This window comes from Grampus griseus (assembly GCF_964374135.1).
Source record: "Grampus griseus genome assembly, chromosome: 2".
Lineage (NCBI taxonomy): Eukaryota > Metazoa > Chordata > Mammalia > Artiodactyla > Delphinidae > Grampus > Grampus griseus.
This window is the reverse complement of record NC_139018.1, coordinates 169745619-169765438: the sequence shown is the minus strand read 5'-3', so window position 1 is coordinate 169765438 and position 19820 is coordinate 169745619. Positions and strand designations below refer to the sequence as shown.

Sequence of the window (19820 nt, the reverse complement as noted above, 5' to 3'; positions counted from 1 at the left end):
TAAAGGAAGTCTACCGTAATGAAAAGTAGGAACCCTGACGCTCCCTGTCCTCAGAGATCAGCCGTGTCCTTCTCAAGCACTCGATGAGAGGATTCCTTCGGGAAAAACCAAATACTCCTAAGACTAGACTGCCCGATACTAGAGTGGGAAAGGCGATGGGCGTAAGAGTAAAGAGCGAGCACGAACTGCGGGGGCAGACTGTGAGCTCCAATCCCAGCGCCGGCACGTGCGTGCCAGCGTTACTTTAAGCAAAGCACTTAACCTCTTTGGAACCTTTTTAGTTTCCTCCTCTGGCAATGGAGATAGCGGTGCCTAGCTCCTGATGCCTTTGTGAGGATTAAACGTGTGAATGACTGTAAAGCCCTCCCTCCATCCCCATAAGAGGATTATACTTACCGGCCCACTGCCACTGCCCGGAATTTGCAACCCCTCCATGCAGGTGGAGATTTCCCTGCCCACACTCAGGCCTGGCCATGTCTAGCTTTGGCCAAATGAATGTGACTACACTGAAGTACAACGTATCTAAGCAGAAGCTTTAAAAGCCCTGCACGTTCTGCCAGCTCTCTTCCTCTTTCCCCTCCACAGTGAGAACCGCACGTCCCAGAGAGCTGCTCCTTTAGCCTGGATCGTAGAAGGAGAAGCACGGAAAAGAGCCATAGCAGTAGACCTACGGCCACCTTCAGCTGCCCACGTGAAACACTAGCAAGAAAAAATTGTCTACAGTAGAAAACCAGTGAGACTTGGGGGTTGTTTGTTACTGCTGCAAGGTCAACAAACTACAGAGACAACTCTATATTTTTAAGTTCTCAAAAGCTTGTATTTTAGAAGTATCTGGAGAGTGAATCTTTAACAATATTCTTAATCCTAAGAATGTACTTGACCTCTAGTCAAGCAATTGAGGATCGTACCATTTGTGGTATCTAATGTGAGGGCTGTATGACCAGTTAATGAAGGAAGAGAACTCACATTAACTGATCATCTACAATACAGCACACCCTGTGCCATACATGATATTTCATTTAATCCTCATAACAACCTTATAGAGTAAGTTATACTTATAAGTTAAGTATTATCACCCTCCTTAATAAGAAGAGACAAGTAAGGCTCATGAAATTAAGTGATTTGTCTGTTCTGGAACAATCAGCAGTGTGAGCCTTCCAGTTCAGGTGGGTCTGTCTCCAAGTTCATTCCCTTCCACCCCTGCCTTGTACCACTCTTCCATGTGCCTTAATCTTTGTAAGCCACCTTCACCCTCCCACACACACACCCCCAATCACCTAGCACAACGCATGGCATGTTATAAGTGTTCAAAAAAAAATACTTACTGAACTAGACTGAAGGGAAAACCTCCACCAAAAGACAAAAAAATGCAATTTCCATCTTACAGCATACAGCAAAATAGTGAAAATATAAAAACTTTCAAACTACAGCAAAAAGAAAATAGTATTAAATACACCTGAACAAAGATGGAATTTATAAACTTAGAAGCAGCTGAAGAAATCAGAGTAACAGACCAACAGATTTAAATAGATAAATAAATGAAACCTCAGTGTATCAAATACCCTCCTCCATAACAGGACCAAAGTTAAACAGTAAACTGCATGCCTCAAAAGAAGACTATAGTAAACAGCAGTTAATTTTCTGATTATATAAAGCATTTACACAAATACATTTTAAAAAATACTAAGATTTAATTGATCAAACAGGCAAAGGATATGAAATATTTACACATAAGGAAACACAAGATTAAACATTATTTAATAATATTAATAATAAATATTTTTAAAGAATCCTATAGTACCCAACAAAATATAAAGTAAAAAATATCTTTTTTTCAACTACCTAATGGAAAATTTATCTTTAAATGATAAAACTCAGTGTCAGCAAGGTTACAGTAAAATGTCTGTTCTCATATATTGCTGATGAAAGTATAAGTTAATTCAACTCTCTTGGAAGGTAACTGAAGGTAAAAATAGGTTTAAGCTATTTATACTCTTTGACCCAATGATTTTACTATGGGACTCTATCCCAAGGAGTAACCTTAAATATGGGAAAAGATGGGTATCACTGTTCTGGGGAGGGGAAGACCCGATCTAGGAGTCCAAACAGAACAATGAAATAATCTACGGTGCTCTTCCTTTTCTAGGATATTGAGACTATTTAAAATTGTGTTGATGAAGACTACACAGTAATATGGGCAAAGAAATTGATTATATTATTATTTAAGGAACATAGAATTCAAAATTGTGCATACAAATTAGACTAGTTTATTATAAAATAAAACACTACCTATTTTCTGAGTTTTCTTATATGAAAATTCCTTTATTAACAAAAATGAAAAAAATGTATATGTATTTTAAATGAGTAGAAATAATCTTGGGAGAAAAGAGAACAGTAAACAGTTGGAATATTTTTGAAAGTCTCAAAATCTTTTCTTATGCAAGCAAATATGCAATATTTCTCAGCAAGCAGAGAGAAGCAGTTTGGTGTACTGGTTAAGAGCAGACTTGGGAACCACACTGAGTTAAATCCTAGCTCTACCACTAAACACACAATTACCATGAAGTTACTTATACCTTTGAACCTCTGTGCCTCCAATTCTAAAATGGGGATAAATAATAACACCTACTTCATGGAGCTGTTGGTGAGCAATCAGCAAGTTAATACATGTAAAACGCTTAGAAACAGTGCTTGACACATGGCAAATGTTCTAATATCTGTCAGTTTTTACTTACATATAAAAAAATATACTGAAAAGGAATTAGTCTTTTTTGCTAAGAAAATGAACATACAGAACTATGAGTTCATCAGAGCCATTAATCAAAATTTAATCAATGTCCTTCCTAATATAAGCTAAGAAAATATTTAAATGTGTAAAAATATTCTTTCAGTACCAAGGGGCTGCTTCCTAAATTCCAAATTGAAAATTACTCCCAACATAAATAAGAAAATACAAAAGTATTACCTTGTTGATATCATCGGCTGTAAATCCACTTTGTTCTAAGAGTTCTCTGATTGCTTCTATACATTTATTAAAAAGTGGAGAACAGAGAAGTTCAAATCTTGCTCTGTACACACACACACACACAAATACACATACACACAGAGAAGACACAGAAAAAAGTCAAACAAGACATCTTTTTCTTGTGAAGGTTAATGACAAAAAACCTACTGTGATGAATCTCTTTAGAATAGGTTTATGATCAGAACAGGATGTTAAACACCCAGCAGTGCAATATCATGGGGTGAAAAGGTCTAGGTTATCCATCTACAAATGTATGAAGATGTTTAGTATTAAATTCAGATGGAAGATTATCTTACCCATAGCCTGCTTGTAAGCTTTCAAAACACCTAAAAATAAATACTCAGTGTATGGCATTTCTGACAATAAATCTATTGATCCAAATCAAACCACCATTTGGAAATTTTTGCTATTTTTATGTGTTAAAATTTTTAAAATTGTTTCTCACTACTTTTCTTTATAGTCTGAGCCCATGCTGCACATAGGTTTAGTTCTTTTGCACCGAGAAGCTTAAATGCTAGCAAATAAAATTACGAATTCTATTTCCTTCTTAATAAATTCTATTTCCTTCTATTTCCTTATTAATAAGCAAACATATACTGAGTACTTGGACAAACTTAGCACTAAGTTGATATAAAGACTGTTGCCACAAAAGAGATTTAAATTCAATTTAACAACTTTCTTTTAGATTGTAGCTTGAAATCTCTCTTAAAAGATCTAGAGAACTTTCTGGAGCCACTGGCTACATGAGACTACTGAGCACTTGAACTGTGGCTAATGCTACTGAGGAACCGAATTTTTAATGTTATTTACCTGTAATTAATTAAAAAGTTTAAACAGCCACAGGTGGCAGTGCTGACCTGGAGTCTTCGAGAAAGCCCAGGGAGATGAGGAAGCTAAACTACAAGGGCCAGATGAAGAGAGAATTTAACCACACAGACTCAGTAAAAGCCTAAAAATAATATAATACTGTAATTCTGGACAACTTCACTATGCTTCCAAGTCATCCATTATCTTGTTGGGAGGTTTAAATTGTGCTAACGGTAGCTATTATTATTCTGAGTAATATGCAATGCAAAATGATACGATGATAGGACAACGGCCTCCCTTGGACTTCCTGGGTGAAGGTGCAATCATTTGTAAGCAATGTTTTGGATTAAGTAAAAGATATGAGCATTAAAAACAATTTTATGCACATTAAACCTGTGTTTACTAAATGTCATAAAAGCTATTAAAATTTACAATGCTGCCAATGGATGACAGATCAAATAAAACCAAGAAAGGGATCAATCCTCAAAGTACTGTGATAGGTAACAGAACTCTGGAGTCAAAACTAGCTGGGTTTGAGTCCAAGGTCTGTCACTTACTAGCTGGATAACCTCGGACAAGAAATGAAACCTGTGTTTCAGCTTCCTCCTGTGTAAAGTAAGGAAAATAACAGTACTTACCTCATCAGGTTGTTAGGAGAATTTGAGAGTTAATACATAGACAGTACTTAGAATACAGCCTGCCACACAGGGGTAACGATCAAGTTATAGTAACAACCACTGATACATGTGCAAGCCCCAGAGAGAACTAGGGACTATACAGGTGGGACTGCTATTCAGTAAGAGAAACTCGCAAATCTCAAACTTCAAGTCTTCTCTCATCTTTCTTTCAAAGATCTAGGAATTGTAAAACAATTATACCCCAATAAAGATGTTAAAAAAAAAAAAAAAGATCTAGGAAGCCCTTTTCACACACTGCTCTTTGTAGCTGTAAAATAACAGGGCAATCACAGCTGACATGATTACTTTGAGAACAGTTATTTAGTCTGACAAGAGTTGGACCCCAGAAGTAAAGACAGGAAAACTCCCCTTTTATAGAGGGCTAATAAACCTCAAATGAGCAAACGAAAAACCCAAAGTGAGAAAATTACACCTAAATGTGAATACACTTGAAAGTTTTTTAAGTTTTTTGAACTGCAGTTTTACCTGGACACATTGCAGTCAAAATCTTGACCTTTATACAATGAGTCAAGGAAACAATTGGCGCTTCCCAAGGTTGACAAAGAATGTTTTGCAGTGTCAGCACTGTTCATCAGTTTCACCATGGCACGGGCATTTCCTCTCACGTCATGTTTGAAGGATCTAAATTAAAAATACAATCTTTGAAGTTTAAAAATTACTAGGTCATTTAGAATTTATTGTAACTAAAATCTGGATAATCCTTATTAGGATAACTATAAGCTCATGAATCAATATTAATACCAGATTTTAGTATCTCCAAAATATCCGAAGAAAATTCTCTGCATTTAAAGAAGTGTCTCAAGAAAAATGAATAATCAATATACTTAACACTTTGAATTGCTGGATTCTGTAATCACAATAATGGACTGTTGTGCTTTGAAGAAGTACAGGAACCATCATCTTTTTGCAGATGAGACAAAAGGAGGTTAAAGGAGATTCATGCAACTGGGTCAAGTCTCACACCTCACCCCTTACAACCACAGCATGATTATTGTTTGAAGGCACAAAATTATCTGTCCAGCAAAAAAAAAAAAAAAGAACTAAAAGTGCTTCTTCAGAGAAGTTTGAAACATAACGAAATACGTAAAATTTTAGTTCCTCTACCTCCAAGGGGAGTTAATTGTTAAAACTGCTTGCTAAGTGGTGATGTTGATGGCCCTGTTTTTAAACATGTTGAAAAACTGAAATCCGTAGTAAAATTAACACAGCCCTTCCTTGAGTTGGAACTCCTTTACAACAAAAAGCAGTATAGGTCTTCATTAAAGAAATGAGAAATTATCACTTTTTCAAGACTTTTTTTTACCCAGTTTAGTCAAACTGATGAAAATGCTATTTCAGCTTCTTTTTACAGTAGGAATGTCCCAAATATAACCTTTATATATTTGACTCATAATGTGCCAAACAGGATTAGAATTTTGAATGGAATAATTATATCCAGCAACAAAACTAAAATATTCCTTGTGGTAGTAGATTAGTAATAAAATAAACACTCTGCAAGACATTCACTTACTGGAATGTAACTATAACATAATCTTCTACACCTGTAAAAACTGTTCAGAAGGTAGTGAGGCCTCAGTGCTTTTACCCTCCTTCATCCAGACATAAAAGCAACCACTGAAGAATTGAGGGAAAAATCCAAGTACACTGCACTGGGCAGCTTGGCCTCTGCTTCCCCCTGTTTACCAGAACAGACCTTAGAACTTTAGACACAAAAATATCCAGCGCACTGGAAAAAACATGTCCTCCTTTGAAGGGCAATTTCAAATAAATTAGGAAAAAATTAAACCTGAAGTGAAACTTCAATCGAAATATATCATCAAGTCCCTTTATACTCACCTCTGAAACTCAGAAGCAAGGTACTGTGCTAAGGTTTCTGTGAAATGTGTACCTCCAATGTTATTATCAGTGTTTGTTGAAAGAACACGATATATTCCACTGTTAACTTCCATGACACTGATAGATAAGGATGTTCCTCCAAGTTTGAATACCAAAATGTTGCTTAAAAAAAAAGATAACATGAGTAAGTTATGAGAGAATCACAGCATTGTAAAGCCAGGTTCGACTTCTTAAACTAACAAGTCACTATAAATCACATATGAGGAAACTGAAAATCTCACATGAGTAACTAAGTTGTCCAGAAACCAGATCTTCTGATTTTAAGTCAAAGCTCTTTTTCATTTAGTTGTACTGGTAAAACTGTATTCTTCTGACTAACTGGAGTTCAAAACACTAACTTTTCAAAGTAAATAAAGAAGAGATTTGTAATTAAAGTGAATTTTAAGAGAATTAAACATAGAAATTTTATGTTAATATTGTCCTTGTTACTACTGCAATAACATGTTCTACAAAAGTAAAACATATGCAAAACTAGGAGCTAATTTCCTATGTATCAAAATCCAAAATTTCTGATATTGTAATTTATATTCTATATTTGAGTTTACCTAAAAAAAAAATCTGCTAGTAATTTATACATATTAGGTTAATTGTGAGATATGAATGAAATGACACAATTAGGGGAAATTAACACATCTGAATTGATTTCCCTAAAATTACACGATGTGTCAGATCTATTAAGACAAGTTTTATAATTAAATTAGGAGTATGTCTTACTATTTCATTATCAAATGAAGTCTTAAATCCCCATACTGGCTTTTCCCCCATCTCCTGCCAAGACAAATGTACATAAAAGACCTCACTGTTTCTAAGCATGTTTAATAATTAGAATTGGTAGTAAAATTAACGGTGCCCTAGAGCTTCAGCTGGAACTTGGCTGGGCTTATAAATTTCAAATCTTCCTCCACTAAGGGGACAAAGTGTAGGTGATAAGAGAAGGGCGGAAAAGCTCAACCTTCCCTCCTGCCTGTTATACTCTTTCTCTGCTTTCCTAGGACATCTTTCTCATCTATTTGAAAAACTCCAGGTGAGAGTTTCGATGTCTTTCCATCCATAAAGGCTTGGAACCACTGTGCTATGTAACAATCTCTACTGAAATAATTGCTATAATCTAAAATGTTTTCTGCAGTGAAAAACTTAAAGCTGCAAATATGGTTTTTACCTTTTTCCAGTGGGGGAGTCTTGTCCAATTCCATAAGCCAAAAGAGCTGCAGAAGGTTCGTGGATTAACCGCAAAACATTGAACCCAGCAGCTCTGGCTGCTTCCCTGTGGACAATTTACTTTTAATACATTTAGTATCACAACATGTTGAAGTCTACATTTTTAGAAATGCTCTGCTGAAGATTTTATGCAATAGCATATAAGACTTTGTAAGTAGAACATGAAGGGTAATGATCTTTAGAAGATAACAGAACATAAGAAACAGACCTAAATCTTTAAGCGTAGATCACTTCTGTTTAAAATAATAATGTTCAGAGTCTATTTCCCTGACAAAGAAAATAACGTGCTTATACTGAGTAAGGAAGAGAAAGCTCTCCAAGTGCTCAAGCTTACAAACTTTAGAAAGAGATTAGGACATATTTATAATACATTTTAGCATTTTCCAACTTCTTTAATTTAGGGTCACAGTTTTAACACCCCACAAGTGCAAGTAAATAAAGCAATTCTCTGCACCAGAAGCAACTCAGGTGTTCAGCAAAGCCCCATAGGGAACTCTATCCACAGAGCAAAAGACTGGGTGCTTGCCAATTACATTTGCATAACAACCTATAAAAACTAAATATAACTTTTTGTTTAGATGTTAACCTAAGGTGAAAAAATAATCGCAAATATTTTCTAAAATTGCTTATTTTTATATAATTCCCACGTAAGCCTTAATTACATGACACTAAGGCAAAGTGATTCATAAACATCAACTTAACCTGGTAATCAAAAACATTTCCAATCAAAATAGCTAGGAAAGTACATTTAATTTTATGTTCTTTTGACATTTCATAAAATAAAGGAACTATTAATGATTACTACCATAACTTTTTACCACACGATTTACATATGTAAATATACATGTATTTACAAATACAACTTTATTGTGTAAGTTATTTTCAAATGCAATTTTACCTTTCACTATATAGTGATACTGTGAAATCTGTTATTTCCTTTAACTAAGCAAGTAAAAGAAACCCCATATTATACTTACCCAAGAGCATTTTTTTGTTTTTCTCCAAAATCAAATGGAACAGTAATAACTACATCATTTGCATCTGAGCCCAAGACAGAATGTGCTGTTTCTGTACGTGAAAAAAATATTTTAAAAGTTCACAAAACGTACTGTGGTAATCATGTCATGATATACATAAGTCAAATCATTACGCTGTACACCTTATACAGTGCTGTATGTCAATGATATCTCAATAAAATGGGAAGAAAAATATATATAAAAATAAATTCTGATGATACACAAAAATGTCAAGCGATACTCTGAGGTTTGTTAATTTGAGCCAAAGACATTCTCACTATAAGGATTTGCCAGTTCACTTGACTGCTCCACCCCAATGATCTTCTCTTGCTCTCTTAAATTGTGCACTACTTTTTTGTGGTTTTGGTATAGTTTGTGGACATGGAACTAAGTACTTTCCAAAGTGCCTTGCTCTTAGGCTTCCAAGTTTCAACCATCTCCCAAATTAGACGGGTTCTTAGACAATGAGCTTCCAATGTACTAATGTGCAGACCAATGACCATGGTGAAAGGCTGCCTTCCATCCCACAAATCCATTACACATTCCAGAGCTGAAGTAAGCCTTGTCAGTAATCTACTCCAGAACCCCTCAAGTTGCTCCACAGATGGCTGCTCAGCTAGCTCCAAGCCTTCACCTGAAGTGGAGATAAAACCAGACCTACTTAATCTGCCTAAATTACCGTGGAGAGTGCACTGTCAATCTTGAAAGAGATACGACATTCACTATTCGCCAAGCTTATTGGCCACTTCATCTTTTTAAAAAAATATTTATTTATTTGGCTGCACTGGGTCTTAGTTGCCGCATGTGGGATCTTTAGTTGCGGCATGCGAACTCTTAGTTGCAGCATGCGTGTGGGATCTAGTTCCCTGAGCAGGGATTGTACTCGGTCCCCTGCGTTGGGAGCGCAGAGTCTTAGCCACTGGACCACCTGGTCACTTCATCTTAAGAAGTTTTGAAAATGCTAATTTGGCCCCATCCATTTACATTACTTCTAGGGAAACCAAGGTCAGGGAAAATAAGTCATTTAACCACGGTCACATAGCCAGTTAGTGGCCCGGGCAGGTCTAGCATAATTTAGGTCTCCTCACTGCTCATTCGCTCAATCACCCTGCTTATTAGCCCCAGATCAAAAACCATCTCTAGATTTTTTTAAAGGTCAGTTTTTAAAAAGATCTTTTCTTTTGCTCAATACCTTTCATTTTACTAAATATCAGTCTGGCAACATCTTCTGGGCTGACAAATTTCTTTTCTTCTCCAGTATCTATTTCATAGCGTAATTTCCCATTTTTTTCAATGACCTATGAAGGAAATTATGAGTGTGTTAAATAAGGAATGATTTTAATAAAAATACAGTTTCAAATCAATATAATTGGCAATTACTTTGTGTAATAGGGAAATAATAATAGAAGCATACTCACTAAACACTTACTATCCCTGATGTATTTCTGAGCCTGTGGATCATCAGAGCTGTCCATAGAGATAAACATAGTTAAATATTTATATCACTATTGTTGACATATAAGTTTTAAAGAAGACTATATTCTTCAATACCACTTGACAAATATAAAAATATAAACAAAATTAAGTTGCTTAATATTAAAAGAAATCTTGCAATATTAGAGTAGGTTTAGACGGTAGGAATGAATGGCTGCAGAATTTACAAGGTTGAGTAATTCTATTAAAGTGCTAACTTCACATTTGAAAGTGAATAGCTCTTCCTTGTTCTGATCTTACTATCAACAGGTGTTAAACATTTGGGGATGATTTTCATAATATCAATGATTTTATGTCATATATACTCGTATCTTTGATCCTGAAGACCCAACCACTGAGATAAAAAGGACAAAAGGACCACAAACTAATGGCAAACCAGAATACCTAACACCATCTTTGCTGCTTGGTTTCTGAATATGAATCAATGCCTGAAACCTGAAAGGACTAAGCAAAAGTATGAATATTATATATGTGAAAGTGCAGACTACTGCAGGTAGATATATAACATCCTATACAAAGTAGGCACTAAACAATTGTGTATGGCAATGGAAAAATTAAAACAATGGGCGTTATGTTGCTCAAAATAGTAATATGAATTAATGCAGACTGCAAAATGTTTTCACATGTATTACCTTACCTGATCTTCCCAACACTATAAGGGGCAGAGTCAGTACTTGATCCCAGGCCTTCTCTACCAGGCTAGGGTTTAGACTGCCTCGCGGTGAGATGCTAAATGACTAAGGTACTTTTGCCGTGAGCAGGGACAGGAGTCTGATCTTTGGCTTAATTTCAACGAGAAACGAAGATGAGGTAGACCCTTTCACTAAATCCTTCTTGCAAGGGGCAGTGGCTATTCTGTCCAGAGACCAGTCTTAACTGTTTAGTAACAGCAGGTGAAATTTAACACTGGCTAATTGCTGAAGGGTAACTGAACATCGGAGGACCCTAATCTTGTAAAGGGGAAAATGCCCAAAGTCACATGACTAATTAATAGAACAACTGGCTGGAATCCAGATCTTTAACACAAGGTTTAATATTCTTTCCACTAGCCTTCCCCCACCCCTGCCCCTTTTCTAAACCCAATATTTATACTAGCTCCTGGACAAATATTTTAAGGGTAAGAAAAAAAAGATTAAGTGTGCCCACAGTAATTTTTTTTTCCTACCAATACTGTAATTTTGGCATGACACTTAGTGGTTCTGTTTCCTTTAGGACAGAATTTAAGTCAACCAGGATAATTTCACCAAATAGCTATCTATCACTCAGACAAGATAACTTGCCAGAAAAGGATATTTTAATGGAATTTATAGAACTCTGAGAAACAGAAAATTCTTTCTCAATTGCCATGCAGAGAGGGCCTCGCTCAGGTGAGGCCAGAAGCACACGTAGCTCTGAGGGCCACAGAGAGGCCAGACCCTGGAGGTTAGCCAGCGGAGGAGCAGAAAGCAGAGAATGGAGATGACGACAAACGATCACGGTAGCGCCAGAAAGTAGTGGACTGACCACAGCCAGGTACAGATGACAACTTTATTTGTCCACACCAGGATTGAGTTACTGAACAGAGACAGAGGGTGGTGGCAGGCTGGCATACACAGCGCCATTTACGTGGAGGGCTTCAGGAGGCAGGCAGAGCATCACTCCAGGCAGGGCCTTCATCCTGCCCCTCCCCCTCCCTCCTGAAGGGCCCTGCCCCGCACTCACCAGCACTCACCAGCACTCACGTACTGCCGCGCTTCTTCCCCCCCACTCTCCCAGTAGAGCCCACCCGGTCTGGAAACGTCTGTCTTTACATTCATCTGCCCACTGGGCCCTCACACAGCTCCTGCGAGGTAGCAGGGATAGCCTCCCACTGGATAGCGGAGGGGCCTGAGGTACAGAATGGTAAAGTGACCTGCCTGCAGACTGACAGGGAGTCACGGCTGGGCCTACAGCTCAGACAGGATTTCTGGGCCTGTTTCTCTACAGCCTCCCCTTATTATGACTTCTCTTCTCTTCACAATATTTGGCCTGTTTTTTCTGTTTTTAAAGATTTTTCCCTTGTTTTATTCCTAACCTTACTCTGCCCATTAGACCTGCACACTACTTCCTCCCAAGTTCACCTTGACTTCTGCTCTTCAGCACTTCTCTTATCTCAAATAAATCCCTGCCTATGTACTTTGCTACCATTAATAGATTAATATAGTACAGGCCTAACTCTTTCAAGTACTTCCCTGTTTTTCCAGAAAGTCTACCTATCTACAGTAGTGTTATCCAGTTGTAACTGACATGGACCCCTCCACGTAAGGGCCTAAAACTGAGAAAAAAAATTATATATCTCCATTTCCGTGCCTTAAACATACGCTCTTTTAAAGCACGGAATCTATGTCTGGGTGTGGTGCTTACAGAAGTTCACAAGTACATTCATAAATATTAATGCCATAGAATGCTTCCTTACAACACAATTGTTACCAGGATTTCACATACGTTAATACGCTGCTGTGTCTGAAAACATCGCAATCAGAATTTCACTTTGCCTCGTTATGCTATTCATCTAATTTTTTAGAACTGGAAGGTACAAGAAATGTCACCTAGTACAAACCTCTCATTTTAGAGACAAACCGAGGCACAAAAAGGGCAAGTGATCTGCTCAGTGTAACGAAGTGTGGCAGCATTAGAATTTGGGGGTTCTGTCTAGATTCCAGTGTGTTCTACCTCACGCTGCTTCCTACAGAATGGCCCATTCCCCAGAGGAACCTGCCATCTATTCCTGCTCCCCATATGTTCCCGCTGTGGTCTGGACCATTTCTCCACCTATTGCTATTTCCAGCATTTAGGTAAGCAACCAATCTGGCAAAATAGAAAATAAAACCTCTCCCTACATGCCTGCACTTTTTTTCCAGCCTCTTGATTACAGGAAAGCTCTTTACATTCTAAGTCTTCTTTTTGTACTTTCTGAAAGTACTAAATAACCGCTAAGAGCTTTAAGTTAGGTTAACGATGGTCAGTAATGGCTTCCTTTCTAGAGTAAATTGGAAGCATGGCTCAACACCATCATATCTCCTCTAGGATGTGTATGTGTTTTGGAGGGAAAAGGGGATGGATTTGTGGAGGGTTGGTGCTTAAAGAGAGCTAGCTATTGCAGGCCGTCCTTATCCACACCACCCAACTGTTCCCAAAGCTGTTCTATTCCATCATATGCCATTAATGAGGTGAACTTTTGTCTATAACGTGTGAGAAAAAGTGACTTTGGAAAGTTCCCTAAAAGTTTTCTAGGGCTTGCCTTCTGTAACATACTAGACAGAAAAAAGGCTAACAGAGAAGAACAAAATTAGCTAAAAGCATTTGGGAAACTGATATCATCTGAATTGTTTCCACGAGGTCCAAATGGCAAACCAATGCTCAAGATATATAATTATGCATAATCATGGAACCTAAAAAATATGGAATGCAAAGAATTTACTTACATGTAATATTTTATAAGACAGCCAATTTCTCATTATATCAAAGATTATCAATATGAACCAAAAAGCACGATTGTGGCTCCCTGTCAGTTGTGAATTATATCCATAGTGTTAAGAGACTGAGGACTAGTAAAATGGAGGGAAAGATGGTTTGACTATTGAGTGTGTGCTAGTCGGTATGTCACAGACACAGCAGTGAAAATATGAGATAAAGGTACCAATACGTGTTGTGTCTATATTAGCCTCACGAGCTATAGAGAGATTTAAAGAAGTGAAGCTTGTAAACTCCAGGAAGCAGTCAAGTCAAACTAGTAGATTCAGGCAATGAGGTCTTGGTATACAGCCCTAATTCAACATCTTGTCAGCTACTGTGCTTCATCCTAGCCTGACCTCAGCCAAGGTCATATGCTTTAATAACTTACATGTGTATAGTGCTTTTAAACTTTTAAACCCTTTCACATCTATTTAAGCCATCTGATCCTCACAACAACCCTGTGAGGTAGGCAGGCTGCCCCCTTTTAACAGCTGAGGAAACTGGTGTTGAGAGGTAAACTAAGTTGTCCCGCATCAGTGGTGAAGCCAGGGCTAACTAGTTCTCTGGACTTGCCTGCTTCCGTTGTCTACTAGGCCACCTCTCACGTTTCTGAAACGTCTTTCAACTAGTGGAGACGCTTGGGAGAAGCAAGTATTCTACCCTTGAATATTCTAGTATTACTACCCTTCTGCACGTTAATGGTCCATCCACTCTTTTTTTTTCCTGAGGACACGGAAAAGGAGGCAGGCTACCAGAAGGCAGCCGTTGGACCCGGGCCTCTGCCAGAGTAGGAAATACACCCTTGTGTGATCAGCTCCTAACTTTTGGTGTTTGAAATTAACCTCTGAAGCAACTTTTCAAGCCCTAGCTGGAAAGCACCGGTTGCCTCTTCCACCGCTGTGGCCAAGCGTCTGACGGCGACCACCGCATCCCTGCGCAGCTCGTTGGCTGTGTCCTGCTGAGCACTGGCCTCCTCGCCAATGGCAATCAGCCGGTCCAATTTTTCCTCCTCCCGCTTTGAAAGTTCTCGCGCCAATCTCCTGTTTTCTGCCAACTCGGCTGCGATAGTCCTGGCCACGGACCGCCTTCTTCGCCTTGCCCACCTGGGAGGGGGCTCACTGGTCAAAGGCCCATCCCCACCAGAAACAAAAGGAACTCTGGAGGAGGAGCCCGGAGGCCGCTGTGCCGAGGCCACCCCGGGAGTGTTTCGGCTGGAGCTGGTGCAGGGGCTGGGCTCACCGGACACCCCCAGTCTGGTCACGGGGCTGCTCTGACAGGGAGCAGCTGTACCTCTGAAAAGGTGGTGGGAGCTGCTGTAGCTGGGGGTCCCTTGAGAGCACCCTGAAAAACAAAGCAACAATGTTGCAGAGATTACATTCCTGCTACGGGAATGCTTGGAGCCAGCAGCAGAGCTGAGGGACAGTGACAAAGCTATGGTATTCCCAGCAAGGCCTCTTTCCACAAGGGATGGGGAAGAATTCACTTCCTTATCTGGACATTTTGTTCTGTTGCAATCACACATCCAAAACCTCTCCCCTCGCCTTCCTGAGCCCCCTTCCACATAGCTATCCAACCTACTCTACAGCCACAAATTCCTAAGTCTCCATTATTAGCAATGCCCAAACTAGTCTGGTTCTAAGGAGTGCTTCCAGGTTTAAAGGAGCTCTAATATCTTACATACCTAGGGTCACGCCTCTTAAAAACCTGAAGCCCTTTATCTTACCATTAGATTTAAAAAAGAGGGCAGGGGGCAGAAATAGGGACTATGCTGACAAGGTCACCATCCAAACATGTAACGATTAGAAACAAGTGACTCTGGGACCTTGATCCTTCACACGCTGGGGAGTTACCTGCACCCGAAGATTCATCCCAGGAGTCCTCAAGGTCACTGGTTTCTCGCATCTGGTCACTGATCCTCAGTTGACAATCCTCATCTGATTCCTTAACTGTTTTCAAGACAGGCTGATGATCTGCTGCCTGAGTCCTCTTTGCTCCCAGAATGCTGGCTCTTTCTTCTCCTGGGGCGTCAGGGGCCGCTAAGTTCCGATCACAGTGCTTGGCCCAAGCAGCATCCTCCATTACGTTGTCTGCGTCAGTCACTATCTGATTTCGGAGAAGCTGATCCAACGTATCATAAAAGGGACAGTGTGGTGGATCACCCATACTTGTGGCGTGGGCCACATAGGCCTTTAAATATAATGCCTTCAGGACTTTGAACTTGGAGCGGCACTGACGCTCGGTGCGGCGGAAGCCTTCCTGCTGCATCCGCTTAGACACAGCCTGGTAGACGTCTGCATTGTGATGCACGGTCTGGAGGCGCTGAATATACTCTGCCTCACCTAGTATGGAGAGAAGCGTGCGTGTCTCCTGTCTGGACCACCGGATGCCTGCGCTGCTATTGGAAGTGGCCATAGCGGACTGGGAAGGAAGGCTAGCTGGAGGAGGCTCCTGGGCAGCAAGGTGCCGATCTGAAGGTGTGGGGAGGCTCTGTGTGCTCAGGTCTATCTCCAGGAGCCAGCCGATTCTTCCCTCTCAGGGCTAATTGCTGAGAAGCCAGGTCCAAGGACCGCATTTCTGGCTGGAAGGCCACAGGGGAATGAAAGTTACAGGGATGGGTAAGGATAATTGTGGCAGCAAGTTAAGCGGTGCTACCTGTAAGTAGGCTGCAAAGAGGCAGGATGCCAGCACTGAGAAAGCCCAACTTTGGGAGTTCGCTCAGGATGGGTACTGGATCAAGGGCTAAAAAGGGCCTTACTGGCTTGGTAACAAGGGGACTGGCTCCTCCACAAAGGGCAGAATGCTTCCAAGGCTGAGACCTGGTACAACTGTGTATCTATAAAAATCACCATTAACTTCTAAGCAGACAGACCGAGGCGGAGAAATGCCTGGACCATGAGGCAGCTCATTCTGGAGAAGTCCTAGCAGGACCATGGCATAGCAATACATGTCTAAAGGGGCTCATTCCTTACTAACCTTGGTCTAAGTAGCATGCTGTGCCTATGTATTACCCAGCTGACTGTCACCATTGCACTCTTTTGTGAAAAGGTAACTTCCAGGGCCAGAAAAGTGAGCTGAAGTTGTTCTTGCTAATACAAAGCTTTTTGCATAATATGGCAGAAGACCTCCACGTCTTTACTTCCACCACCTGCCCCAAAATAGCAGCAAAAAAACAAACAGGGCTACCAAGGGGATGGATCTGTGGAACTGTTCTGTATCTTGATTATATCAATGCCAGTACCTTGGTTGTGATACTGTAGTATAGTTTTGCAAGATGTTACCACTGGGAGAAAATGGTAAATCCAATAATACATTCCATCTCTCTGTATCATTTCTTGTAACAGTATGTAAATCTACCATTATCTCAAAAAAAAAAAGTTTACTTAAAAAATACATTGTTGGCTGCTTACAATGAGTGAATTTAGCTTCCACAACTCCCTGATTTCTTTTTCAGTCTATAATTTGAAAATTTTTGACACCAACTCAAATTATTTCCAATATGCTCAGTACTAAATTTTGTCAACAGATAAATGGATATGGGAATATATGTATCATCAGAGAATATTTGAATTCTCTCTGAAATACTACAAGTTTTGATGTAATGCATAAAGATCCTAAGGGGAAAAAAATGAGTATCAAATTCAGTTTAACTAAACACAGGTAAGGGATAGTACAAAATATCTGTATGTATAAAAGAAATAAATTTTAAATTTAATCCATGATCCCCCCAATCCTAAAGTCAACACAAGGAAATTTCTACCTAAATTCTTAACTGACGAAGTAGAAAGGAAAGAACCTGGGGCTAACGGTTAGGCACCCTGGACTGCAGTCCTTTCTAGTTTACCCCCTAACTAATTTAGGGATATCTAACTTCTGTGTGCCTTGATTTTCTCATCTAGAAATGGGAAGGGATAAAACCTGCCTGACAATCTTACAGGGATTTGAGAGGATTAAATAAAATAATAGATGTGAAAGCACTTTGAAAATTTAAAAACACTATAGCAAGTATTACAACTCCAGTGAAAATGAAAACCCCTAATTATCATGGTAATCTATAATTTGAGGAGACAGAAGTCTGGGGAAGCGAGCCTCTTTAATCTTTTAATTAAAGTTACAACAGCTGATTAACCTGATTCTTAAGACATTAATTAAGCTGTTTCCCTAATGCTTAAATTTGAAAGCCAACTGTTAAACTTAGTTCCCAGAAAGTGTCACAAAAAGATCTGAGGAAGAAAATCAATAGCTTCTACATAAATATTTCACCAATTATAATAGATTCCACGAAATTCAACTACAGTGCAAAGAAATCTTCAAATTCGCACACAATCTTTCAAGTTCCCTCAGTTAAAAAAGTACTGTACAAATGTGATAAGTCCAAATTCCCACCTCTGGATGACACAAATTATCAAAACTAAATGTATGTTGGCATCTATCAATACTAACAGATCTGAAAGCAAGAAACAATTGTCTGAGTGAATCCCATCCTTGAGAAGACTCAGCAGAAGATAGTATCAGAAGATAACAGCCTCCTAGAGTATTCTGTGAAATGACCCAGTCATAAAAAACAATGAAAAAACACACTGGCGTTTCTAGTTTCATTTCACATTACACTTAGAATGTATAAACACGTTTTTATTACCATGGGTAAAAGTATTATTTTATTCCATACCTTCTGCCAAGGATCTGCTTTACTTTCATTACTGTATTTGAAATATTCCTCATTCTACTTTGTTTTGCTGCCAATCCAACAACCTGAAAAAGAGCAATATATTACAACGCACATAATTTTTTCCTTATTTCAAAGTTCAAAAATGAGGGGAACAGTACCTCTTCATTTTCTGAGTAAGCAACAACAGCTGGAGTAACTCTGTCACCTGCATCATTGGCGACCACATCAGCCCGGCCATCCTGGAGAAAAATACGCAACTGTATTAGTTCTTTTGTGATGAAATATACAGTCTCTTTAGATATATTCAGACATGGGTGGGCCAGTGTTACTCTGACATATATGTGGAGAGAAAAACTGCTTTATCATTATTTTAAACAAGTAGATTTAATTGTCCTTATCAATTTCCTAGATTTTAATTAAGATCAGAATTCCATGAAGAACTACCTCATTTTTTTCAGTCTGCTCTGCATAGTGGATAACAGAACAGACGTAATAACAACCTATCTATGTACAATAGCAAGACTTATTGCGTTAAACTTCCTACTTCTCTTCCTTTCCCTATAAATGCATCTTTCTTCACTCTCTACATGTGATGAAGTAGCATTAAACCCTTTGGCTTTTCCTTACAAATCATTTGACATTTAAACGTGAGACTAGGATCAGGGCTGTCCCTCATTATTGCTCCTTCCACCTGCCCACTGATGACAGGAAGCCCCGAACTCCTAGTCAGGCTCTCTCATTTCCAGAAAGGACAACTGAATAGAGCACACACCATCATCTGGCTTCACACGCTTCGCGAGATCAACACCTCCAGTTCCAGAATGCGGCCACCCCGCGTTCTGGCCAACGTCCAGAAACCTTTCTTGGCCAACATCCAGAAACCTCCGGGTACCACACTTTCAGGTCCCCCTCGGGGCCTCCAGCGCCCGCGATGTCCCGGGTCCGCCCTCCCCTCGGGGCCTCCTGCGCCCGCGATGTCCCCGGTCCGCCCCCCCTCGGGGCCTCCTGCGCCCGCGAGGTCCCGGGTCCGCCCCCGCTCGGGGGCTCCTGCGCCCGCGAGGTCCCGGGTCCGCCCCCTCTCTGGGCCTCCTGCGCCCGCGAGGTCCCGGGTCCGCCCCCCCCCGGGGCCTCCTGCGCCCGCGAGGTCCCGGGTCCGCAGCGGCCTTCCTTGAGGAGCCGCGGGGGACGAGGCCAGGTCCGCCCAGCTCTCAGCCCGAAACTTCCCCACAGAATCACCTCTCCGCGCGACGTCCCCAGAACGGCGACACGCCGTTCACAGCCCCGCAGGAGACCAAAGGACTTGGCCTCGCACCCAGAGAACTGGGTACGCGCAGCCCAAGTCCCCGAGTCCCTCACCTTATAGACGGCCACACAGGCTGATGTGCAGCCTAGGTGAACCCCGATGGCCGCCATGAGGCGGCAGACACGGCGGTAGCAGTAACGACCGGTGCCCCCGGCCGCAAGAGCGCCAGGCCGCGGAACAGCCCCATCAGGCACCGCGGAGACTTCACGTTCCCGCCCGCCCA

General features: G+C 40.2%; 1 protein-coding gene across 2 annotated transcripts in view; it reads right to left on the bottom strand.

The window, feature by feature from the left end:
• The window catches only part of LOC309819127 (heat shock 70 kDa protein 14), a 35913-nt gene extending 16108 nt beyond the window's left edge, over window positions 1–19805 (bottom strand). Inside the window, exons 1-10 of one of the 2 annotated variants that reach the window (XM_082649236.1) lie at window positions 19651–19805; window positions 18453–18533; window positions 18295–18377; window positions 10079–10127; window positions 9853–9958; window positions 8622–8712; window positions 7586–7690; window positions 6367–6528; window positions 4996–5151; window positions 2966–3068 (exon numbers count right to left, since the gene is read on the bottom strand). In XM_082649236.1, the coding sequence (XP_082505362.1) occupies window positions 2966–3068; window positions 4996–5151; window positions 6367–6528; window positions 7586–7690; window positions 8622–8712; window positions 9853–9958; window positions 10079–10127; window positions 18295–18377; window positions 18453–18533; window positions 19651–19707 (993 nt within the window). In that variant the 5' untranslated portion in view covers window positions 19708–19805. Of the gene's footprint in view, window positions 1–2965; window positions 3069–4995; window positions 5152–6366; window positions 6529–7585; window positions 7691–8621; window positions 8713–9852; window positions 9959–10078; window positions 10128–14470; window positions 14970–15478; window positions 16207–18294; window positions 18378–18452; window positions 18534–19650 lie in introns of those variants that run through there. The other variant, XM_082649235.1, reaches the window with a different exon arrangement.
• Between the last annotated feature and the right edge of the window lie 15 nt (window positions 19806–19820).